This window comes from Hemitrygon akajei, chromosome 1 (genome assembly GCF_048418815.1).
Source record: "Hemitrygon akajei chromosome 1, sHemAka1.3, whole genome shotgun sequence".
NCBI classification, from domain to species: domain Eukaryota; kingdom Metazoa; phylum Chordata; class Chondrichthyes; order Myliobatiformes; family Dasyatidae; genus Hemitrygon; species Hemitrygon akajei.
The window spans coordinates 192277724-192304550 of record NC_133124.1 but is presented as its reverse complement, the minus strand read 5'-3'; the positions used below and the strand labels follow the sequence as shown (position 1 = coordinate 192304550).

Sequence of the window (26827 nt, the reverse complement as noted above, 5' to 3'; positions counted from 1 at the left end):
GGAATGGAAGGAGGAGGAAGGGGAAAGTGAAAAATTACCAGGAGTTAGAGAAATCTATATTCATTCCATCAGGTTGGAGGCTGCACAGACTGAATGTGAGGCATTGCTCCTCCAACCTGTGAACACTGAAAACCCAACAGAAATAAATTTCTATTTTTTTCAATAGTCCGGGGTGGATAATACACTTCTAGGCATGATTCTCCTTCTTGATCAGTAGATATTATTAAACTTTAAATGACAGTGCAAATCACATGCTCATTTTTTTTCTTCTCTGATGTATTTATAATATTGCTTTCCATTGCCTGACCTCTATCTCTCCCTGGCAGGCCATGGAGAGAAAGCCTCGAGTTTTTAAAAAAATTATTAAGTTTTTGCTAAATGTCTAAATGTCCCTCAGGTAATTTTGATGTGGGGTATCTGTTTGCCTCTCCCACAAAGAACACATGCCCTTGGCAACATTCTCTTGAAACAGGTCATGAATGCTTTCTGTCTGTAAAATTATGTGGATGTAAATGTAATCACCAAAGGGACAAGAGCCTAAAAGACAACACATCTACAAGCAACTAAAAATAATTAAAATAGTGTGATATTTGGAACAATACATTGTAACTCTACACTGGTGTTGCCAATACATATGGTTTTGTTGATCAACAGGTAGTTCTGCTAGAGCATGCAATTCTATAACACAAATTGGATGTAACAATTGATGAACTGAGGAACACAGTTTGTATTATGCATGCCAAATTGATTATAGGTGATTTTGGTCAGGAACGAGACCCACAGTAATCAGCACAAATTGTGTCTTACACAGGATGTTGGTTTCTTTGCAGGAGGCCACTGGAAAATGATGAACAATTCTGTTCTCCCACATGCAATGATACTCTATTAAACAATGTAACATACAGCTTTTGGAATCTTTAGCTTGCAGTAACAAAATAAACATCATTATTAAAAAACGCCTTTATTTCTGAAAATCCTGCAAAAATAACTTTTTATTGCAAGTCTGAAATTCTGTGGCCCAAACCCCTTTTTTCTCTCCAATGACAATCATTTTTACAATGCAATTTTTCTAGAGTTTTCATAGCAAAGCATCTATTGCATTACAGCAGAACTACCTGTATATATGAAGTACCAAGTCCAAAGAAAGATGTGAAGAGCTGCAAAGTGGGGTAAGCATTGTCGCTGGGACCAATCTTGTGCCAGCAATGAGTTTGGAGAAGAGGCAGGTGAACACCAAGCAGGATGAACTGCAGGACAGGTTGAGTTAAATTGACTGAACAAACTCAGTTGCTGCGTTCTGTCATCCTGGACTTAAAAGCAAATGTGGAAGAGTACCCTTCGATATGCATCGTCCAATTTTCCAAAGGTTGCTTGAAGTGCTTTCAGGCAAGTATGACAGTAGAGTTCACGTTTTTATTTATAACTACAAAGCCCTTAATAGACACAATTAACACAAACTTTCTTAAGAGACTATGTATGGTCAACATATTCAAGTAGAACAGCCTTTATATCTGGTTATGCTGATCTGCGATTAAACAGGTTTCATTAAAAAAAGTATCAGTTCTTCTCAATGATGTCAGGTACTACAGTGATCATCAAGTCTTCATTTCCACGCCGTACAACAAGAGACAGAGTGTCGTTCTTTTTGATTGCCTCGCTGACTTGTTCAGAGGAGGTGATTGTATTTCCATTGATGCTGATGATAATATCACGGTCTTTTAAGCCAGCACTGAAACAACAGTGTAAGAGTATTACCAGGTCAGTCATCATTGCAGTGAGAGCCACAACAGTAACTAGTATTAAAGGCACCTAAATGCATTGGTGATAACTATGGACAGTAAGAGCTGAATGAATGCTCTGTCCTGGCTCCACTGTCCTTAGGAAACATTCCCCTCATAAATGCATCTACTGTTCTTTTTATGGACAAGTGGTGATGGATAAATAAGCCATTTAAATAACATAATCTCATTATTTACGCATGGTTTAAAAGGCAAATGCCCTCACTGAGGATGCAAAGAACCTCTCTCTGTACATATTAAAACATTACAAGCAAACATCCAGGTTTGAATCTTCAAGGAAAACCATTTATAATAAATCAGAGTACTGTATCTAGTGTCACTGTTTCTCTAATACAGAGGAGACCATACTGAACACCAAGTTCAGTCCACCGATTTGGATAAAAGGTTTCGTATTGAGAGTATCCTGAGCAGCTGCAACACTGCCTGGTTCGGAAATCGCACCATCTCAGATTGCAAGACCCTGCAGCGGATAGTGAAGTCAGCTAAGATCATCAGGGTCTCTCTTCCTGCCATTATGGACATTTACACTACATGCTGCATCCACAAAGCAAACAGTATTATGAAGGACCCCATGCACCCCTCATACAAACTCTTCTCCCTCCTGCCACTGGGAAAAGGCACCGAAGCATTCGGGCTCTCACGACCAGACAGTGTAACAGTTTCTTCCCCCAAGCCATCAGACTCCTCAATACCCAGAGCCTGGACTGACACCAACTTACTGCCCTATTGTCTTGTTTATTATTTATTGTAATGCCTGCACTGTTTTGTGCACTTTATGCAGTCCTGGGTAGGTCTGTAGTCTGGTGTAGTTTTTTTTCTGTGTTTTTTACGTAGTTCAGTCTAGTTTTTGTACTGTGTCATGTAACACCATGGTCCTGAGAAAACGTTGTCTCATTTTTACTATGTCCTGTACCAGCAGTTATGGTCGAAATGATAATAAAAGTGACTTGACTTGACTTGACTATTGAAAGGCTGTTCGGGTGCCTGGACAGTAACAAGGAATGAGGTGAAAGGGTCTGTGTTGCACCTGTAGCCACTGTAAGGGCAAGTACCCTGAGAAATGAGATGGAGAGAGCGAAGAGCAATCCAGGGAGTTAGAAGGACAGGAACCCATGGAATCCCGGAGCAGAGAGGAAAAGGGGTCTGGAGATGGAATCTCAGTGGAAGTGGTGGAAATGGTGGATGGTATATTAAACGGTGAAGCTGGTGATACAGAAGGTGAGGAGTGAAAAAGTCGTATCCTGGCCAGGAGAGCAACCATGCCAGAAAGAAACTGTGCTTGAGCACCCCATTGATCATGGTGAAGGGAAAGCCATGCTTTATATAAAAGAGAGGAAGACATCTTAAAGACTCTGGTGTGGAAAGTCTCGTTACCAGAACAAATATTGAAAGAATGGTTTGGGATCCTTGATGAAAGCAGAATGGAGAGTAGTAGTAGTAGCAGGCCTCCGTTAGTCTTGATAGACCACGGATTTGCGCCTTGGAAAGTTTCCAGGGCGCAAGCCTGGGCAAGGTTTTTTTTGGTGGAAGACTGGCAGTTGCCCAAGCTGCAAGCCTCCCCTCTTCACGCCACTGATGTTATCCAAGGGACGGGCATTAGGACCCATACAGCTTGGCACTGGTGTCGTCGCAGAGCAATGTGTGGTTAAGTGCCTTGCTCAAGGACACACACACAGCCTCAGCCAAGGCTCCAACTAGATAGATAGATAGATACTTTATTCATCCCCATGGGGAAATTCAACTTTTTTTCCAATGTCCTATACACTTGTTGTAGCAAAACTAATTACATACAATACTTAACTCAGTAAAAAAAAATATGATATGCATCTAAATCACTATCTCAAAAAGCATTAATAATAGCTTTTTAAAAAAGTTCTTAAGTCCTGGCGGTAGAATTGTAAAGCCTAATGGCATTGGGGAGTATTGACCTCTCCTTCAGATCACTAGACGAATTCCTTAACCACTTGGCGGCCATGCACCAACACACAAGTAGTAGTCAAAAGTCTGGGCTTGTCAGCATGCTGGTTGATAAGCCATTTTCTGGGATCAAGATTATGAGAAGGACCCTGTAAAGTGGGAGAAGGGAGAAATTGGGAGAAGTTGACAGCAAAAGTTCTGGCATTTGAGTTCTGTGCAGGGCCAGTGATCAGCGCCGAAACATTCATTAACATAATGGAAAGAGTTGAGGGAGGGAGCAAATGAGGTAAGTGAGTCAGTGCGGAAGGGGTGGGTTAGTCCTCTGTTCAAGGAAAAGCCAAAGGGTTTTCAGACCATTCCAGGCATGGCCCAGAGATGTAGATGGACGTGACATGTGACACAAAGATGAACAGTCTGCGATGGGAGCTGGAAGCTGTCAGAGGACAGCAAAGGTGGTCAATTCCAATTCCCATTCCCGTTACGACATGTTGGTCTATGGCCGTCTCTTGTACCACAATGAGGCAACTCTCTGGGTGGAGAGGCAACATCTGGGTAGCCTCCATCCTGATGGTATGAATATTGATTTCTCCGTCCAGAAAATAAAAAAATCCCCTCACAGCCCTCTTTTTCTACTCCCTACTCTAGCCTCTTAACTCATCTCCCCCTGGATCCCTTCTTCCTTCACTTTCTCTTATGTTCCACTTTCCTCTCCTCTCCAGCCCTTTACCTTTCCTACCCACCCGGCTTCACCTATCACTTCCAGCTGTCCTCCTTCCCATTACCCCCACTTTTTTTTTATTCTGGCATCTTCCTTTCCTTTCCAGCCCTGAAGGAGGGTCTTGGCCCGAAACGTCAACTGTTTACTCATGTCTATAGATGCTGCCTGACCTGCTGAGTTCCTACAGCATTTTGTGTGTTTGAATTTCCAGTATCTGCAGACTTTCCTACGTGGAGTTTTTCTGTGTCTGCATCTTGCACTTTCAGCATATACTTTCATTTCTCCCTTCCTCTGTTGACTAGCCAGCATGATCCGTAACCTAGACGACACACTAATTCCCTCAGTTCTCCCCATCCTTGCCCTTCTCCACAACTTAAAACCCACTCACTTATCACTATTTCCCATTCTCATGAAGGACAACCAACCTGAAGTGTAAGTGCTCCTCCCTTGACTGAACCCCAAAATACCTTCAGCACTTCAGTTTTGTTCCAGATTCCGACACCTGCAATTCCTCGAATTTCAATTATCAATGCAAACATCTTGTAGCAAGTTCAGAAGTCAGCTAACTTCTGCATTGGCAAGTCCAAACAGCAGGAAGATTTTTCACTTCTAGCTATCACCCAACGTTTTGATATGTTCAGCCATGGGTTGATATTGAATTACTTGCCTTGCTGCTGGTGTTGCTGGAATGACTTCAAATATGTAAACCCCAGCGGAAACATCAGGGAAGTCTTTGTCACGCATCTTCAGGTCACTCAAGAGACTGCAATGGAATAGTATTGATTACAAGTTTGCAAACAGCATGCACCAACATTTTGACAAGTCCAGGATCTAATGGCTGTAACTTCACTAAGTTTTGTGATGTGAGGTTTGCAAAGCAACAGTATGAATCAGAATCAGAATCAGGTTTAATACCACCAGGGTATGTTATGAAATTTCTTGTTTTGCGACAGCAGTACATTGCAATACATAAACTGTGAACTACAGTAAGTATATATATATTTTTAAAAAGTTAAATTTAATAGTGCTAAAAGAGGAAAAAAACAGTAGTGAGGTAACGTTCATGGGTTAAATGTCCATTTAGAAATCTGAGGGCAGAGAAGAAGCTGTTCCTGAATAGTTGAGGGTGTGCCTTCAGGCTTCCGTACCTCCTCCCTGATGGTTGCGATGAGAAGAGGGCACGTTCTGGGGATGGGAATGCTGCCTTTTTGAGGCATTGCTCCTTGAAAATGTCCTTGGATGCTGGGGAGGCACGTGTCCATGATGGAGCTGATTGAGTTCATAACTTTCTGCAACTTATTTTGATCTTGCAATGACTGCTGATGGGGATACTGGGATTAACTTCCCTCGATAATGGCCAGGATTTAGCCCACTACCCATTCATTTTCCCTATAGCTCAAAAATTTAGCAGGTCAGGGTCCACATGGTTTTGATTCAGACCATCATGTTTGACAAATGGGAATCAGGTGACTGTGGTGGACCAGAACATTCCCTGCCTACAAACTCCCATACAAACTCTTGGTAGAGGACTAAGGCATAACACCACAGCTTTGTCAGCTGTCGTGATTAAAATCATCTTAAAACCATCTTAAACATGCAAAACTCAATTCAAGGTTACTTATTATAAAAGCAATGATTATTTTAAATTACTAGAAAAAAATAATTTAACATGTTAATTTCTTTCTCACAGATCTAAATGAATGTGCTTCCAGATTTGGTACTGAGACTAACTAGGGACGGACTAATAGCAGGAGAGTGTTGGAGAATCTATACAAGTCCCCATTCTGTTGTCGTACTCCACGGGCCAGTGTCAAAACACAGTTAGCGTCTGTGATCAAATCCACATCCTTGTAGAGATCCCGAATCTTGTGAGCACTTCATTACGGAGTTCTGTCAGTTCTCGGTGGAAATGATGGAGAAACTGCCTGTGGCTATTCACACTGTTTCTCAGAATCACATCATTATCACGACTGAGCAAGATCCATTAAGATTTCATGTTTCCCACATTGGAAAAGGAGGCCATTTGGCCCATGAAGTCTGTGCCATCTCTGAGCTATCCCATTCCCCTACTTACTTCTCTGAAACCTTCTCTATCTCACACGTTCATCAACTCCAATTCTCTATTCACTCTCGGTAATCTACAGAGGCATAGCATAGCGGTGAATTGAGATGTGGGGGGGGGATCCCATGCAGTCACCGGGAGAAGGTGCAAACTCCTCTAGGACAGGACCAAAGATCAGCATTGAGGGCAGGCAGATGCAGGAGATCTACCTGCTCTGCCACAAAGTCAAAGTTAATGCTAGCAGCTTCTGGACAGTTACCTTGGTGTAAGGGCCACCATCCTTATCCCCATGTATTTCTTCTTTGATGATGTGTTTCCTGTTGGCAGAAATAGGAATTAGTTCAATTGTTATACTTGAAGGATTCTGTCTACATGTGGAGATGGTGTCACCCCATTTCCCTTCTGAGAGCACTGACTTTCACTAAGGTTCAACTGTCACCTGCTCTTCTCAAGATCTGATTTTGTAGGCGATCTGGGTGGAACATCGCAGTCCAACTTTTTCATAAATGCAATTTGGAATCCCCGTTCACTGGCCAAGTCATTCCCAAGTCGACCCTCTCCTTCAACTGTACCAGCCACCCTCCCAACCTTCACCACTCTTCTGCACTGACACAAGGAGAACAATACAAGCAAAGGGTTAAAACCTTCTCACTTCTGCAACTGTGAATTAATAGCACACAAATTAACGTGGGGGACATGGGGATTTGCATTAAAGAAAATAACTGCTTTGCACTTTGAAGAGTATGGCAGCGAGCCACAAACAGGCAAGGTCTGTCCTTTCTGCTTACTTCACAGTTTTCAGAATCAAAAGCAGCTGATGTTCGCATTGAAAGCAGCAGCCAATGGCGGAGAGTGAGACAAAGCACAGCTGGTTGCAATCAATGACAACCTGCTGACTCTGCCTCGTACCTTTCTGCTGGCGGTCATGGGACTCGGCGAGAAACTGCTGAATCCTGTGTGCGGGGATTGCAAACGATATTCCGGCAGTCACCTTGAGGGTGTTGATACCGATAACCTCTCCATCCTGCAAAGTAGAAGGGAACAGTAACCAAACAGCCCAGCATTAAACGGCCTGAGAGCTGACACTCTCTCCACATTGAAAAGCTAAGGACATTGTACACACTTCCCAAGTCCTACATTTTTACTCCTATGTGTTTCGACCAAATCGACTCAGGTTGGTGAGATGGCTTCAACAGCAAACTTTAGGCTGAGTCAACAGGCCATCTCCATCCAGGAGACAGGCCCTTCATACACAGGTGCGCACCACTTAACGTTCATTCGGACAACGGCCGATCGCATATATGTCTGTAGTCCCGATCGGAGAACGTGACGTAGCGGACGTAACCGATCTCGTGTATTGCGTGCCTCTTGAATGTAGTAGTGTTATCCCTCTGTTTAATTTTCTTTTGAAAATATCACCGTAAAGTGCATCATGGCTTCCAAACGCAGCAAAACCACTCCTAGTGATAGCAGCAGCAAGAGGCAAAGGAAACGTATTGATTTGGAAGCGAAACAAAAGGTTATTAAATGACTTTAAGGGATTTGAAAAGGATGAGGAGATTGCAAAGATCAATAAAGCTGTTGTCGACATGGCAAACAACAACCTGAACTTGGACATAGATGATGAGGACCTTGAAGAACTCCTAGAGGTGGATCCTGAAGAACTAACAAATGAAGAGGAGCTAGAGCAAGAGCGAATAGCTGAAGAAGAGGCAAGGGAAAAGGAAGCTGCAGAAGGAGAGGAAGAACAGGTGCAGAAGAGATTCACTGTTAAGGGGTTCGCCAGATTCTCTGCAGGCCTTGACAGCTTGCTGAAGAGATGGACCCAAACAATGAACACTTTTCACTGATAGAGAGGAATGCTTATGCAGCGTTTGCTGCGTATAGAGACATTTGTGAAGAAAAGAAAAAGCCAACTAGGCAAACAACACTGGACATATTCCTGAAGAAGCCAGCACCTCCTGAAGAAGTGGAAGTTGAGAACAGTGATGTGGATGATACTGATCCTCTTTGATAAACTGTGAGTGATATAGGCTAAGAAAGTGTTTACATAGAAGTTTAAAAAGTGAAAAAAATTAAGAAGTTTAAAATGAAATAAAAAATTATAGTGTATGTATGTATTATAGTACACAGTTTTAGTGTAATTTCTTGGCTATTTAGTCAATACAGGTACACTACAGTACTCCGTATAGGCTTGCTAGGTATATAGTATGGTGTTCGCACAACATCCAAAACACGTAACGTCCAATTTCACAGAACGTATCGTGGTCGTTAAGCAACGCATACCTGTACTTATTTGGAGAAGATCCAATGCATTGCTTTCTTTCCCCTCCTTCTCCTACAAGAACACAACTCCATTTTTCCATTTCCAATTTACCCTGTTGTGGCCCTTGCACTGTTGTCTATAGTGACAACCCTACATTCTGTATTTTCACTTACAACTTTGATGTATGATTTTTCTGGCTGGTATTTCACTGTCACATGATACATGTGTAAATAATAAACCAATGCCAACCCTTTCCCTCTCCGTCCCCTCCTCTCCAAACCTGGACAGTCTTCCATCCTCCTCCACTGATCTCTCTGGAGGCCCCAAAGACATCCCCAAACATTCTGTCTCTCTTCCATAGTCATGGCTTCCTTTCCTACGTTCATCAAAATGCCCCCATCATAACCCCTGGCTCTCAATCAATATCACTTCCAGAACTTTTTCTCCAGCTTCCACCCTGATATTTGTCCATCCATCCCTCTCCCAACTTCTTATCGCTCAGGACAACCACCACCCCAGCACCAACCTCTCACCTTTCCACGTGCCTCTCCCCTTCTCTCAGCTATGGCCCTCTGGTGTAGTCTAACACCTGACCGTGTCCAGCCCCTCGACCTAGTTTTCCACAGCTCACGAGCAATTTCCATGGCAGCAACTGGTGGGAGCCAGTGATCTCTTGGTTTTCCAGCTGCAAAGTGCATCCCACTTCCCCACTTCCACTGTTCCTGCGGATACTTGTAGTCGTATCCCTGCTTTGGAAACTGGAGACCAGATGTTGTTTCACATGGTTCCTACCACACCCCGTCGACATGACACTGTGTTAATTGGCCACTGCAAGTTGACCCAAGTTAAGTAAGTTGCAAATGAATCAAAAAGGGGGGGGGGGGGGGTCCAATGGAGAACAGGTGCCATGGCTCTGGGCAAAAAGAGAAAGGAGAAACAAGAGAAAATCTGCAGATGCTGGAAATCCAAGCAACACACACAAAGAAGGGTGAAAAGTGTGTGTGTGTGTGTGTGTGTGTGTGTGTGTGTGTGTGTGTGTGTGTGTGTGTGTGTGTGTGTGTGTGTGTGTGTGTGTGTGTGTGTGTGAGAGTGTGTGTGTGTGTGTGTGTGTGTGTGTGTGTGTGTGTGAGAGTGTGTGTGTGTGTGTGTGTGTGTGTGTGTGTGTGTGTGTGTGTGTGTGTGTGTGTGAGAGTGTGTGTGTGTGTGTGAGTGTGTGTGTGTGTGTGTGTGTGTGTGTGTGTGTGTGTTAACTCGAGACTGGAAGTGAACTTTTACAGCGAAAAGGAGCAAAAGGTCTGTGCAGCCACAGGAGGAGCAGAGGGGCGTGTCCAGACAGGTATACATAGTTTACCACAGTGTGCTCATCGTACGGCACCATCGTGGCATCTGAAACCTGGCGGAGCCCATTCCTCGCCAGGTATTTTTTTTACAAGGTCGAGTTGAGGTCGACACTCAGCCCAGAGACGGATGGAGAGCGTGCAAGGGAGCTGGCCGGATTTGAACTCGGGACCTCTCACCCCGAAGTCCAGCGCTGACGCCACTACGCCACCATCTGAGAGACGATACAGACTCAAATGGCTGAGTGAGCCTCTGTGCTGTAATTTTGAAGTTCAGATACTTTATAGTGCAAAGAGGGTGCCACTCCATCAACAGGGGGACATAAATGGAGCTTACTGTCATGTACACATGTACAGTAGGGTACAGACACAATGAAAAATCTTGCTTGCAGCAGCATCACAGGTAGGTAGGTAACAAACGTCACACAGAATATAAATTATCCATAAAATGATATTATGACCAATATTTATCCCTCAGTCAACATAAATAAAACAGTCATTATCACAGTGCTACTGGGAGCCTGTCTTGCTGGTTAGTTGTTGCATTTCTTACAATAGTAGTTAGACTTTGTAAAGAGTACTTCACTTGATACCACAAGGTCAAGGGCAGATGTACAGTATAATATTATACTAAATTGTCCGTAGATTTTGTGAAGTACAGTTTGCTGGCTCACTGCCAGGTGACTGAAGTGGAAGGTATTTTAGAAGAGGACAGATTTTCTGGAGTAGAGGGCGAGCTGGACTGCTAGTTACTGGAAAGGGACTGGGATACTGGGAATGCTGAGTAACTGAAATATCTGACTTGTGCCTCCACTATCTCATAACTTTGCTGCTGGCACGCGGTCCCCCAGAAAGAGCTGAACAATTTAGCCATTCACGAAGAGAATCTGTTTTCATTCTCAGTAAGCACGTGGACATCCCTGGTGTCCAGCATTTAATCAAAGGTTTATTTGTCAACATGTTCCATAGAACTTTTCCGAGGCTCCGAGGAGCACGAGCAAATATTGATAGTTGACCTCCTCAGGCCCAAGTCATTGCCGAATTTTGCTGGATCACTTCTAAATAAACTTTCCCATTCCACGGCTAACCCAACTGTGAGCATTATAAAAGAGTGAACCAGTGGAATGGCATGTGATGCTGGCTGTCTCACAACTCCAGTGGCTCAGGTTCAATCCCGACCTCTGCTGCTCTCTATGCTCTCCCCAAGTCCGACTAGGACTCTTCTATCTGCCCCAGTTTCCTCCCATGTTCCAAAAGAAATGCACAGGTCCATCGGTGCTGCCGTCAATTACTTGTTAGCATAGATAAATGGCAAAAGAATTAGAGACAGGTATGCAAGAGAGAAATAAGGAGAAAGAATGGGATCTATTGGAGTTGCTCTACTGGGGGCGAGTGCTACCCATCAGACTAGAGGTGCAGAAGCCTGAAGTCCTCCACCACTAAGTTCAAGAACAGCTACTTCCCTTCAACCGTTCGGTTGCTGAACCAACTGGCAAAGCCCCAATTGCTTTGCACTTTTGATTAGTTTGCACTACAGGGGATTTTGTCTCTTCTTAAAATTGTGTCCTTTCTTGTAAAAATTGTGTATAATTAATGCTTAATTCATACTTTTCTTGTGAATGCTGCTTATGTGATGTAACATACCTGTGATGCTGCTGCAAGTATGTTTTTCGTTGCACCTGTGCATATAACAATGATCCTGACCTTTCTGGTGCTATGCGCCTGTGACGATACTGCTACAAGTTTCCCACTGCACTTGTGCATATGACAATGAACTTGGCTTTGGTTGTTTCCTGTCGACTCAGGCACTTCAAGTGCTTAACAATTATAACATTCAGGGAGGTCATGCAAACACCACACAGTTTGGTGGTATTATGGAGACTCCGATTAAGACACAGTGGCAAAGAGTCAAATCTGCCATTTGCAACAGGAGTGGAAAAAGTCACAGAGGAGTCCTGCAGGACCACAAACCTTCCTAGCAATACTCTGCTTCCTTGACTGCCTCCAGTTAAAAAGGAGCACATTCATTAAGGGAATGGTGTCTGGAGAATATTTTTTTAAAAAAGAGATCAGTAGTCACGGTAATGGCCTGGTTCCAAGCAGGCCAATGATCAATATTTGCTCTGAGCCTTCCAAAAGTTCCATAATTGTGTTTACAAGTAATAGCTTAGTTTAAGTGCTGGATGTCGAGGTTCTCTATATACCAGTACAGATGCAGATTGAGGGGATAGCCCAACCTGAACCTGCCCTGGTCAGTACAGGGTCATAAAGTCAGTCTAATCACCTGAAGCTCTCCTGCAAGTCCCAGAGCAGGGAAAAGTCCAGAAGCAAAGCTGGGTCACTCAACATAAACATAAGAGGTTCTGCAGATGCTGAAAATCCAGAGAAACACACACACAAAATACTGGAGGAGCTCAGCTGGTCAGTTAGCATCTATGGTGAGGAATAAGGAGCTGACGATTTGGGGCGAGACCCTTCTTCAGAACCGGAAAGCGAAGGGGTGCAGGTCAGAATAAGAAAACAGGCCGATAGGAAGGAATACAAACCAGAAGGTCATTTTGTGTGTGAGTGTCACTCTGAGATCCTCATCCCTGCCACACACCAGCTTTGGTTTCCACAAGAACGCGGTCCCAATTCTTTAAATAAAAATAACCACAGCTTTTCAGGGAAGTTTCACACAACAGGAAAGAACCTCAGCTGAATTAAATCTGGAGCTATCCATGTGACCCGGGGGGGGTTAACCTCTGCAGAGAGTGTTGCAAGCTCTCTGAAACTGAAACTCAGTGTGCCCAATGCCGCCCTGCTGAAAATGGTGCCCGCTCTTTATGGTCACAGGGGAAGTGTTGTTTATGATATAACAACAACACAGAGCAATCATAATGGCCCAGCCAACCACAAGGTGGCCGCGGTCTCGACTGTACTACGCAAATGCTCATTGAAAGCAACAGCAGACTTCACCACAGATCTCACTGGAGATAAGCTTGCCCCAGCACTGCAAGCAATTCCAAAAATTCAGACTGATTCCCACAACCTTGCCTGAGACTTTGTGATAGATGGTTTATTTTTGTTTGCAAATGCTCATGATAAATGATCAGCTAATGTTCTCGTTCTAATGAAAAAATGTAGTAGCAAAGTTTCAAAATCTCCTGTCTGAGAAGTGTGAGGTATGGGAAGTGTGGTGGAAAGAGGGAACAGAGACTTGTGCCCTCCTCCCCGTACCCCATTTAACCACTCAGCATGATCCTGAGGGGGGTGTGGATTTGTTTCCCCTTATGGGAGAATCTGGAACTAGGGATCACTGTTAAAATATCTGGGGTTTCACAGGAATGCAGACAAAGGAAAATAATGCAGCTCAAGCAACATGGTGGAGATGAATAGATAGTCGACAATTCGGTCTGAGACCCTCCTTCAGGACTGAGAAGGAAAAGGGAAGGTGCCAGAATAAAAAGGTGGGGAGTGGGTCGAGGTAGATAGCTAGAAGGTGATAGGTGAAGCCAGGCGGGTGGGGAAGGTAAAGGGCTGGAGAAGAAAGAATCTGCTGGGAGAGGAGAGTGGACCATAGGAGAAAGGGAAGGAGGAGGAGACCAGGGGGAAGTAATAGGCAGCTGAGAAGAAGTAAAAGGCCAGAGTGGGGAATAGAGGAAGAGGGGGAAGAAACACTTCTTTTCAAGTGATGTGAGAATTAGGAAGTCTCTGCCTCAAATAGACAGTCCAACTTTGAATATCTAAATCATAAGTAGACAGATTTGTGATCATCGAGAAGGTGAAAGGTTATCAGAGGCTCAAATGTTCAGGTAAGTCTGTAGTCAAATCAGCCATGATCTTATTAACTGTTGGAGCAGGATCAAGGGGCTGAGAAACAGTCGTTCACACCTGTTCCCCATTTATTCGTCCATGTTAATATTTGCAAGCAAGTGTTTCACGGAGTCCTCAGGTGATCAAATCTAATGACTGCCTAAAGTGCCTATTAGCATTTACTAGCATGAATTTAATGTCTAAATTTCTAATAGCACATTTCATCATATATCACATTTGCAATTATAACCCTCTGCTGTTTTCTTTACCGAGCTAATATTATTAATCTAACAAACATTTCTTCAAAACTTATACTGTGTGCAAACTTAAATAAATATTGTATATTAAAAAGGAGCTCACCAGATTGACAAGAGGTCCTCCTGAGTTTCCATACTGAAATAAAAATGAGATGTTTCATGATTTTAATAAATTATTTCAGGAAAATCCTCTCAAGATTATTACTTGCACAGGATTTATTAAAATGTGAAATGTTGACTTTAAAACCGCAATGTAAAATGTTGCAAAAGAGTTCCTATCTGTTTGTCTGGGATGGCCTTCCCCAAGGCCCGTAATAATTACCCAGCTCAACGTTACCCAGACGACTAATAATACACTTTAAGTGGAGTCCAGTAGCAGACCAAGTGAACGTACTGTGTAATAGTCTGTACGAGCTACTACATTGTAATTTAACATTCATGTTTAGAACCTTATTCAGTTTCTTTTAAATGTCCCTGCACTCTTCACTGTCTTCATTAAGTTGCTTCCTTTCTTCTTCCCGTTTATTTACATACAGCCCGTTATGCGTTTAGAAGAAGCAAAATGCCTGAACTCATGAAAATACTCTGGCTGTTTCCCTGATATGAAGCACTATTCAGACAAGACGTCAATGAATTGGCTGCAGTGGTGGGAAAAGGTCACTCCCAAGCATGGAGCTCGTTCAGTGGAGGGACGGGAGTCAATTATACAAATCCAACATTTGCAGATTTTTGTTTGTTAGTCATATAAATCATTTTGTTTTTGAAGGAAGCAGATAAACTATTTCTGGTCTTTAGTGAATCATAGATAAAGGGACGAACAGTAAATGGAGAAGCAAGGAAACATTTTAGACACAGTGGTCTGCCGAAATCAGGAAATTACAGCTCAATTATTTATTTTAAATCAAATTGTAGATTTTGTTAAACGGAAGTATTAAGAGAAAGAAAAGGAAGACAGTTAAGTCTTAGATTAGTCGTTCTGCACCCTAGGTGATGCTGGTGAGGCTGCATTTGGAATATTGTGTCGCTTGGCTAGAGGAAAGATGCCATTAAGCTGAAGAGAGTGCAGAGATGAGTTTACAAGGATGTTGCTGTGTCTCAAAGAATTTAATTTTGTGAGGGTGAGCACTCAGACTTTATTCAATGCAGGCAAAACAGGCAGGGAACCTCACAGAGCTCCCGAGGGGCATGGGTCGGGTGAGTGCACTCAATCTTTTTTCCAGAGTTAGCGAATGAATAATGAGAGAGTATAGGTTTAAAGTGAGAGGCGAGAGATTTACAGGAACCTGAAAGGCAACTTTTTCCACAGAGGGCAGTCCTTATAGGGAATAAGCTGCCACAGGAAGTGGCTGCGGCACGTACAGTACCAACATTTCAAACTCGGGTACATGGATGGGAAAGTTTAGAGGGATATGGAACTAGCTTCAATGGGAAACTTGGACGAGTTGGGCCAACAGGGCCTGTTTCTGTGCTGCCGGACACGACTCCATTTGTCTTTCACTCTCAAGCTAAGCTGCAAGCCAGAGGTTTGCCAGCAAGCAGCCAGGATGAATTAGTCCTAAATAGTCCATCTTAAATATTAATTTATGTTGTGTGTGCGGAGGCAGCAGGGGAAGAGGGAAGCTGTGTTCACAAGTTCAGAATTCAGATGCTAACATGTGAACTAGACCCAAACATTTGGACACCACAGCTCTGCAGACTTGGAGGGAAACCTGCCTGCTGAATTCACACCAGGTTAGAGCAGAGGTCCAAAGGGAGAGGAACAGCTACAAGCAAGAAGGTGCAAGGTAATTCACATTTTTTAACCACATTCATTTGAATAAATTGAAATGTTTGGCATTTTCTGGTGTTTATAATAGAGTCAGGTGTACGGCACAGAAATGACCCATTAGATCCATGCAGAAATTCTGCCCATCTGTATTTCACTGGGATTGTGTCCCTCTATGCTCTGCTTATTTACGCAAACTCTAAATAACTCTTAAATGTACAGTCGCAAACACGAGGAAATCTGCAGATGCTGGAAATTCAAGCAACACACACAAAATGCTGGTGGAACGCAGCAGGCCAGGCAGCATCTATAGGAAGAAGTACAGTCGATGTTTCAGGCCCGACTGTACTTCTTCCTATAGATGCTGCCTGGCCTGCTGCGTTCCACCAGCATTTTGTGCAAGTTGCTTAAACGTACAGTAATAACTTATCTGATTCCACCAACTCCTCTGGTAGCATTTTTCAGATAGCCAGTTCGAAAAAAAACATTTCAGCGTTTGATAGTTAACAGTTGTGAATCTCAGAAGCTTCTAGAAGCATGGGAGTTTATTGACAGTTTAGGCTGTGGGGGTCTCCAAGTTTCTCTGTGAAAAGGGATCACTCTACACTCAATGTTGTGCACCGCACAGATGTTCTTCTCAGCAGGCTTCCTAGAAGAAATGTGCGCTGGGAAAGTGACATGAAATAACCTCAGATTTTAGTGGGCAGGCAGCAACAAAGCAACTTTCCTGGCAAAAAAAAAATCATTCGAATCCTTTAAAAACAAAAGAGCAAGTAGGTCCGATCTAGACAAGGAGCAGTTTCATTCACAAAAAGATGAATCTGTTCCCTGATGAACGCCAGAAGTAAAATAATAATTTAACCTTGCTGTGAACCCCTTTTCTTATTCCTGCACTGCCCCAAATAGGCCCCATTTCCAACCCAACCTTTTTCTTTCTGGTGCTGAATCTAAAATAGCATTTAACAATCATGGTTTTCTTTGTAACTTAAGTTTCATACATCCTAATCATTTTAACCTCTTTCCAAATCCCTTTGTAGTCTCCCAACCATTCACTCCTCTAACCAACACAAACAAAATACTGAGGAACTCAGCAGGCCAGGCAGCATCTATGGAAAAAAGTACAGTCCACGTTTCAGGCCGAGACCTTTTGGCAGGACTCACATTCACTCCTTTGCTACCTATGCATTTGGTGAACACCTTTTTACTTGTCCCAACTACTCTGTAAAGTCTTCCTTCATCCACTGAGTCTCACGTCAGTCTAATTTCTTTTGTTTTCAGCAGCGCATTCCTTCTCACTCCCTTGAGTATCACTTTAAACGATAAGCCATCCCCCAGTTATTTTTATCCGGTATTAAGCAGATCCATTTGACTCCCATGAAGTGGAACTTCTCTTTATTCAGCAAAGTAAAATTGAAGTGCTCCTTGACTTTGAACTAACGAAAGCCAACAGCAGTAAATTCATCACATTTTTCCCCTCTGCTTAATACAACTTGCAGCCCAGCATGTGGCTTTTGAAACGGCTCCAGCTGCCGCCAGATGTGCTCAAAACCAGAACCAATCACCTCTCTTAATCAGAAGTTGTTTAAGTTGGTATTCTATTAATTCTAAACAAAACTGTATAGCTTGCAAAAAAAAAGCATGCCAGCAATTATGCAAATGACTCCCCGTCTACTAGCGCACAGACCAGTCATGGACAAAGCTCTTTCCCGCTTAAATCTCCCTCAGGCACAGCTTGTTGTTCACCACTCTCATACGTCAGTCTCCTCTGCTTCCCACAATATCGCAGCCCTTCCCTAGTTTGCTCTGCCCGCTCATCCTCTCTCTTTCTTTGCAATTTAAAACCAACTCTGCCTTTAACTTGTCCCAGTTCCAATGAGAAATAGCCCCTCAAAGGCCAACACTGTTTCAGTCCCTCAGAAGCCAACACTGCTTCTGTCCCTCAAAGGCCAACACTGTTTCTCCCCCCCCCCCAGATACTGCACGACCTGACAAGCATTTCCAGCCCCCTGCTTCTATTTCAGCTTCCCAGCATCTGCAGTATTTTGCTCCTAAATTACCGTGGCCTCTCGGGAGGAATTTAAAGATTTCCCAATTCTCTGTCACATTGTTCTCTTTGTCAGTTGACGGCACTGTATGGCCAGTCGTGGATATCCATTGAGGAATTCTTAGCAACGCTAACCATATTTATCTTTCCTTGGTCCCACAGACCTTGTCACTCTCAAGACAAAAAGCAATTTGATATAACTCAATTTCAATATGCTGGCAGTAAAAAAATGTTCCATTAGTGGGAGTAGGCTACAATGAAGCATTGGCTTTCAAAAACATCAACAAGCTTATCAGCTTAAACATTTGGGAGTAGTCTAGTAGGCTAGACACCAGAAAGCAAAGACATGTTTTATCACTCATACCGTGCAGCCCCTTTAGAAAAGAGATGAAGAGGAATTTCTATAGCCAGAGGGTGGTGAATCTGTGGAATTCATTGCCACAATTGCTGTGAAGACCAAGCCACTGGGTATATTTAAAATGGAGTTGATAGGTACTTAATTTGTAAGAGTGTCAAAGGTTACGGGGAGAAGGCGGGAGAAAGGGGTTGTGAGGGAAAATAAATCAGCTACGACTGAATGGCAGAGCAGTGTGGATGGGCGAATGGCCATATTCTGCTCTGTGTTTTATGATCTTGCGTAGAGATCTCTGCCTTCTCCAAACAATACTCCTCCAGGCCTAAACTTTCGCTTATTTGCTGCTCTGCTGCGCTCAAATTTTTATCCCTATTTTCCCGAAGTTTAATTTTTTAAAAAATGCACAGAAGGTTACGTGTTTCACAAGCATAGTTCTCTAGGGAGAGCACCCAAAATAATTCAAGGAAAGCAGCTGGACTTCTGGATCAGAGCAATCCAGACTGCCACCACTATGGCCATAGTGTCCGGAGGAAAGTGTGAATCCTTCTCCTGCAGTTGGGAAAATAAGTAATTAACTAAATCTGGAATTGAAAGGAAAAGATTAGACTTGTTACCAGTAGCAAAGGTATCAGACTGACTAATGTCCTTCAGGGGATGAAACCTGCCATCGTTACTCAGTTTGGTGTATGGCTGACTGCAGATCCACAAATGGAGTTGTCTCCTACCTGCCTCCTCAGCTCAGGGACACGAAGAGGTGGATATAAATGCTCACGTTACCAACAACATCCACATCCCACTAATAAATTCAAGGGCAAGTTCTGTTCTATTCATGGATAAACCATAAGGCTTTTGTATCTTTTGTTTGCGGGTATTCTATCCGTCGACCTTACGTTAATGATGGCATCTGTCTGGATGTACTCCATGTCGGAATCCTTTAGTCCCAGCTCCTCGCCGCCTCGCTCGGTCGTGCTGACAATTCCCGTCGTCACCGTGTTCTGCAGCGAGAAAGGACTTCCGATAGCCACCACAAACTCTCCAGGCCGCAGGTCGGAGGAGCGTGCCAGCAGAAGTACTGGGAGAGGTCTCTATTCAGAGGGAACAAGGTTGGATTAACGCTCATTCTGTGCAGCATGAAACGGTCCATCTCAAAGATGTGCATAAGTTTCGAACAGAAGCGATAATTACCATCAAACTCCAAGGATCAGAGTTGTGATAAGTGATACTGTACACTTTTGACTCACTGAAGCCTCTGAGAAGGAACGTCAAGTACATAATGGAATACACTTGTCTGGACAAGTGCAGCTCATTAAAACCAGGCAGTCTCCAGAACAAAATAGTCTATTTGATCATTATCCCACCCGAAAACCTGAGCATTCCCTCCCTCCAACACCATGACTGCAGTGTATACTGTTTACAAACTATACTGCAATTATTTGCCTTGAATAGCACTCCCCAAATCTGTGGCCTCAGGAGGACGAGGGTAGCAGGCACAGGAGTGAACTGCTATATGCGGATCACACCCAATCCTCCCTCGAGAATATATTGTTGTTCCTTCGTTTAAATCTTGGAATTCACTATGGGAGCATCTTTACCAGGGAGGTTCAAGGCAGCCACCACCACCTTCCCAAGGGTCTCTGGTTCATCTTTCACAAGCAAAACAAAATTAATAGTATCTGACCAAAGGGTACGTAACTGCGCAGAGCTATGGCTTCCTCAGTGTACGGGTGCCAGCAGATGGCAAAATTAATAAGATTGCCGAGCTCCTGCAAGTGGCTTCATTTCAAGCACTGTTACTGAGCTGAAACAAAAGCAGGGCAATTAATCAGCAAGGCAGGCAGCAGTATGAAGAGAGGCAGAATTAATGTTTCAGGTTGACCACCCCAACATCAGCAGGACAACAGATCTAAAACGTTAATTCTGTTTCTCACTCTGCAGAAGCTGCCTCACAGTTTGAGTATGCCCAGCACCCTTTACTTCAGATTCCCAGCAGCTGTAGTCTCCTCAGTCTTACATCATCATCCAGCAACATTTTTGACCAAATCTTATTCATTTCTATCTCCTTACTGTCTTCAGGATTGTAACGAATAGTGCATCAATAAATATCCTATTCCTCTGCCAACAATCTAAATTTTCTGTCCCTCTCTCTTCCTTTTCAGTTTCAAAGACTCTTTACAACTCATGTTTTCAGTATTACATTTATTTGCAGTTTGTCTTCTTTTAACACATTGCACACTGGCGTTTGTCAATCTTTGACTGTTTACGTATAGTTTTGCCTTGAAAATGCCTGCAAGAAAATTAACCTCAAGGTAGTATATGGTAACCTATACTTACTCTGATAATAAATTTACTTTGAACTTTGAAAACTTTATATTTTGCTTTAATATTAACTTAAATCAGTTGAAATATTACGTCAAACCCCGAATTAAAAAGAAGCCTAACAGAAAAATGCGGAAATACAAACAAGTGGAAACCATCATCTCCACAGTTTAGTCTGGGTTTGAATCCAATGTCTCGCTCCTGTAGAGATCATGTTCCAAATCAACATGTCAACCACCTCCCAACTGGCTCAGTTTCACACTGGGAAAGAGCTATGTTCACTTGTCAGCCAAAATATCAACATCTTTCAGGTTGCAAGGTGTTTTCTGGAACAAAGTATGTACGGGAAAGAAAACTGATTTTTTAAAAAAAGAAAAAGATGGTAAACTCTGACAGTCCACCATTTGATTGTTTAGAAATACTGGTAGTTTGATATGTAGTTACCAGAATCCCTCGATCCTCACTGGGTTCATTGGAAATTTTATTATGGTACCGTACAGAAGTTAGTATTTCAGCACCGAAGTCCAGAGATTGCAAGATAATTGGAGTTTTACTACACATCACCAATCAGGAAATGATGATCCCGTCTCCTGCAGGCTTACCTTTGGGTTGATCTTAATTAGGGCTATGTCTGACTTTTGGTCGACGTCCTTGACCTTTGCTTCATATGACTCTCCGCTCTTCAGCTCCACTTTAATCTTCTGCTTATTGCTGAGCACGTGTGCGTTGGTCACAATGAGGCCTTCCTCTGATACAATGAAGCCCGAGCCACTTGCCACGGAGACTTCACGGCTACTGAAGGGAATTCTGCAGAAGCCACACAATTATTCTCGGAGCAGAGTCAGCGCTGACTGTATAACTCCACAGCATGTTCATCTCCCACACATTTCCAACAATCTCTGCTCCCCATCAAAGTCTACCCTTTCTCCAGATTGCTTACCCCACGAAAAGACGTTGGAAAAAGTGTAAAGAATACATGGATAGCTCTTCTCAAACTTGGTGTGGTGTACTTGGACCAAATGGTGCTTCAGTTGGGGTATCCTGCAAAGCTATAGGTTTGGATATGGCGGGACTCCCTGGAAAACACCACCAGGTTTGGTGGTGAAAGCAGCTAAGAAGCACCTAGACAAGCATTTGAATCGCTCAGGCATGGAAGGCGATGGGCAAGTGTTGGAATATGGGTTAATATAGATGGTCAGTATGGATTTGATGGGCCAGATGGCCTCATTCTGTGCTGTAATACTACAAGAGAAGCCATTTGACCAACTGCACCAATCAAGAGAATCACTGCTTACCCATTTTCCCTCTCTTCACCATACCCACTTTAGCATCCAATTATCTTCCTCAGTCGAATATATCAACAGGAGGTAGATGATTCCCTGAACTTACCTGCAGCACAATATTTTTTGTTTATAATGTATATATCTGCTCACAGGATATGGACATCAGTGAAGATACACATTGCCCATCCCCCAAAAGCCCCAAAACTGAGAGGGTCAGCTACAAGCTAATTTACAATTAGCAGAGGACTTCCGTGCAAAAGGGTGCCCGAAACACAGATGATCTCACAGGTGAGAAAGTAAGTGAAGAGTTCCTAATAGACAGCCACTCAGAGGCTCGCCTGCTTGTGTTGCATCAGTTCCTGGGCCAGTTGGTAAATAAGTTTAGTTATGTATAGTACATTGTAAATATTTACATTATTTACACTGTGGTTTACAAGGCTCCCAGAATTGAAACTTTTAAGGAATAAATTTAGTAATAAACTTGGAAGTAGAAAGGAAGACTTCCGGAGTTGAATCTTTGAAGGAATGATTTTATTTATAAGTTAGGAAGTGGAAGACACCTTCCAATTCACCGACAGTAACCACATGTGAACTTTGCTGTGTGGGAGGCTGAGAATTTGGAGAGAGCAGGAATTCATTGTAGAGGAAGGAGGAAGTTCTTCCAGTTACCTTGTGATGCAGTGGTGGCTTGTGGAAGCTCAGGGAAGTGTTTAAAACTAAGACACAAAAGTAAAATTCCTGCAACTTGTCATAATTCTTCATGTTTCTCTTATTCTGGTATGGCACAAAACATAATAAGGCAGCAGCAGGAGTAGGTCATCAGTTCCTTCAATCTTGTCACACTATTGGCTGATCGACGCTGACCTCACTTCCTCTGTGTCAGTTCCCTCTACTCCTCAATTGGTTAATACTTATCCACTCTACTTTATAGACGTCGAATGATCCGGCTTCCACTACCCCTTAGGCCAGAGAATTCCAAAGATTCACCACTCTCTGCAAGAAGAAATTTCTAAGGTCCTTAGTTTTAGATTAATAAACCCTTATCTTGTAGCTTTATATTCTTCTTATGATCACTTACCAAAGCCTAAGATCCATTAGTCTTAGAGACAGAATCACACACTAGAGAAACCAGCGATGGCCCTTCAGTCCATCATATCCATACTAACCACTGGATGCCTAATAAATATCCATTTTACTTGCCTCGCACCTTCTGCATCTTGTAATTCAAGATTACAGACTTAAATAGCGCTGGAGCTTCTGCCTCTGCTGTCTCCTCAATTTTCATTCCAGTCGATTCCAATCGCCCACTGGGTGAAAAAGTTCTCTCAGAACCACACTAATCTTCTTACTCCCAAATACAAGTCTTCAAAAGTTCGATTTTGAAATAATTTTCATGGTCCTCTGCCACCTTCAAGATGCACAACTTCCGGCCCTAGGTCCCTCAATTTCATCAACCTTTGAAAAGTTGTGCACTTAGTTATGTCGCACGTGCTGCATGACTTTAACTTGCCCAATGTTCTGTGATACCTAACTTGCTTCCAGGTCCGGTTCTAACTCCAGTTCCTACATCCTCGTTCCCCTCACATGAAATGTATCCAGATCAGCCCCTGCATTACACACCCTGAAGCTCCATGCTCTGAGTTTGAAACTGTCCAAAAGGACTCAACTTATCCTGCACACTGCCACAGGCCAGATTTCTGCCTCACTGCATATCAATTTATAACTATGGTGAATGTTTCTGAGGTAGGAATGCAAGTTTTTAACAAAGGAATTTGGGGAAAGAAAATTAAATTTTCTTCGGAGACAATTCACATGATCCCATTGCACTTGGTCATCCAAGTCATTAATATGCTTATAGAAATAGTGGTCCTTGCACCAAAGCTTGGGGAAATACCACAATGTACCCCACTCCAGCCCGAATTATGTCACTGGCCACTGCATGAATGTGTGTACAGTTAGTAATTTCTCACCTCCGAAAGAGTTCAAGATGGACAACGGCAGGAGCGATTTTCTCCACCACGTCTGCAATGAAGTTAAACTTGTTCCGCATGCTGTCGGGATGCTGGAGATCTAAAGGCAGCAAGGTTTTAGCGTTTAGTGAAAAGCAGCACAATACTGGCAGTCTGACACTTAGTGGGGTTGGGGGGAGCGGAATAAGAGTTGATCAGAATTATTTTGGTTTTGCTTTTCATTGAAGGAACGATCACTGAACTTTGCCTCTTGCTTCCTCACACAGCGGGAGTGCTGCACATTCCTCTTCCGAGACCCAACTCTCCCTTTTACTGTGCTGTCTAGTTAAAGCACCCTCCCTAGAGTGGCACCTGTTGCAGAGAATTAAACTACAAGGCAAAGGTATTCACATGAATTTCCTCTCACACCTTGAAGCCTCATTAGAACTGTGCAGGGCATAGGTGAAGCCACATCTGGAGGATTATGTACAAGTGTGATCTCCTCATTCAAGAAGGGATTGAGTAGATTGAGCCTAGACTCACTGGAATTTAGAGGGAGAGAGAGTATTCTAAATAGGTTCCATTTAGCTGAGTGCAGAGGATGTTTCTCCTGGTGAGGGAATCTAGAACGGGGCTGGGGAGTTGAACAGAATAAAGGCATCAAGCATTTGGATGGAAATCAGGAGACAGGAGACTGCAAATGCCGGAATCTGGAGCACCAAACAGTCTGCTGGAGGAAATCAGTAGGTCGAGCAGCATCTATGGGGATGGAAAGAATTGTCAGCGAGGAGCTTTTTTTCTCAGAGAGGGCCAAGGTGGTTTGTAGTTCTTTGCTTGAGAGAGCTGTGAAGACAGTAATTATTGAATATTGGATGCATTCAAGGCTGATGTAGATTTGTGATTTGATTGGAAGAGATGCCGAGGATTACGTGATCAGGCAGGAATGTGGACCAGGAACCTATGTTGGATCAGCTTATAGAGAGGCACCAAGAATCAAGACACAGGGAAAGAACTTGCAACATCTCTTGCACTATTTCAGTAAGAACCAGGCCTGAGAGGCTACAGAACAGCCCAGGAACAGAGGACCATTGTTGCTGGAAAGCAAAAATAAACAGGAGGCTCATAAAGAAACGGAAATGAAGCAGGAAACAACATGAACTGTAGAATTACCAGAAGATCGTTAATGTTAACCCAGTGAAGCTTGTCAGGCATATTAAGATCTGATAGCTTTTTTAGAAATGGAAAACGTAGAATATTGAACAGTAGAGACAAGGAACAGGCCCTTCGGCCCACAATGTTGGGCTGAACTAATTGTTAGTAATTAAACATCTAACTAAACTAATCCCTTCTGCCTACACAATGACCATATCCTTCCATTCCATATCGAAGAGACGCCTGAATGCCTTGTTGTCTCCGCCTTACCACCACCCCAGCCAGCATATTCCAAGCGCCCACTACTCAGTAGATAAAAACACTTGACTGCACATCCTTACCCCAATCATTTAAATAGATGCCCTCTGGAATTTAACATTTCACCATGGGAGAAAGATACTGTCTACTTTGTCTATGCCTCTTATAATCTTATAAATCTCCATCAGATCTCCCCTCAACCTCCACTACTCCAGAGAAAACAAAGTCCTCCATTCCCCATCCCCTTTTTCCTCTCTCATCTTATCTCCTTGCCCGACCATTGCCTCCCTCTGGTGTTCCTCCCCCTCTTTTCTTTCTTCCGTGGCCTTGTCAACTTCTGTGAACTTCTCAGCTCTTTACTTCATCCCTCCCCCTTCAGGTTTCACCAATCACCTTGTGTTTCTCTCTCCCTTCTTTTAAATGTCCTCCTCAGCCTTTTTTCTCCAGTCCCGCCATAGGGTCTCGGCCCAAAACATCGACCGTACTCTGTTCCATAGACGCCACTTGGCCTGCTGAGTTCCTCCAGCATTTTGTGTGTGTTGCTAAGATGGTCAACGTTCTCCAAGTTAGTACATGCTCTCTAAACCAGGCAGCATCCTGGTAAACCTTTTCAGCAACTTCTCCAAAGCTTTCGCATCCTGTAATAGGGTGACTAGAACAGAGCACAATACCACAGATACAGCCTAACTAGAGTTGTATAAGGTTGCTACATAACTTCCTGACTCTTGAACTCAATTCCTTGACAAATAAAGGCAAACATGCCATATGACTTCTTTACCACTTTATCAAACTATGTAGTCCTCAGGAAACTACGGACTTGAACTCCAAGATTCCTCTGAACAGCAATACTGTTAAGGGTGTTGCAACTAACAGTGTATTGTCTCTGTACATGTAACTGCCCAAATTCCAGCACTTCTTATTTGTTCTGGTTGAATGTCAACTGCCATTTTTCTGACTGTATCTGCAACTGTTCTATGTCTCACTGTATCCTTTGCTAGTCCTCTACACTATCCACAGCACCACCAATCTTCATATCATCTACAAACTTTCTAGCCTTCCCATCTATGTTTTTATCTAGGATACTTACATATATCGCAATCAGCAGAGGGCCAAGTACAGATCTCTACACAGCACCACTGGTCACAAACCTGCATCCATAATAAGTCCTAGCGACCACTACCCCTTGTCTTATAAAAACAAGACAATTAGGAAATTACAGGGCCAAAATTCTAATCTTCTGGATGAGTGTCCCATGAGGGACTTTTTCAAATGCATTACTAAAGTTCATGTTTACAACATCCACAGCTCTGCCATGAACACATCCTCGAAAGATTCAATCAAGTTAGTAAAACGTGATTTGCCCTGCATAAAAACAAGATGGTTGTTCCTAATTAGGCCATGACTTTGCAATTGTTTATAAATTCTAATCCTAAAGAACCTTTCTAGTGACTTCCCTAGCACTGAGCCAAGACTCACTGGTCTATGGTTTCCAAAATTATTCCTGTTTTCCTTCTTAACTAATGAAACAACATTAGCTGCACACCAGCCCTCCAG

The 26827-nt window shown here is 43.1% G+C and overlaps 1 protein-coding gene across 2 annotated transcripts in view; it reads right to left on the bottom strand.

Annotated features, from left to right (window-relative positions):
• Positions 1–945: 945 nt before the first annotated feature.
• LOC140734310 (serine protease HTRA1-like) overlaps positions 946–26827 on the bottom strand; it is a 37799-nt gene continuing 11917 nt past the window's right edge. For both annotated transcript variants that reach the window (XM_073058106.1, XM_073058113.1), the window contains exons 2-9: positions 23885–23984; positions 21234–21438; positions 19206–19400; positions 14255–14287; positions 7406–7520; positions 6756–6813; positions 5102–5197; positions 946–1729 (exon numbers count right to left, since the gene is read on the bottom strand). In XM_073058106.1, the coding sequence (XP_072914207.1) occupies positions 1558–1729; positions 5102–5197; positions 6756–6813; positions 7406–7520; positions 14255–14287; positions 19206–19400; positions 21234–21438; positions 23885–23984 (974 nt within the window). In that variant the 3' untranslated portion in view covers positions 946–1557. The remainder of the gene's footprint in view (positions 1730–5101; positions 5198–6755; positions 6814–7405; positions 7521–14254; positions 14288–19205; positions 19401–21233; positions 21439–23884; positions 23985–26827) is intronic.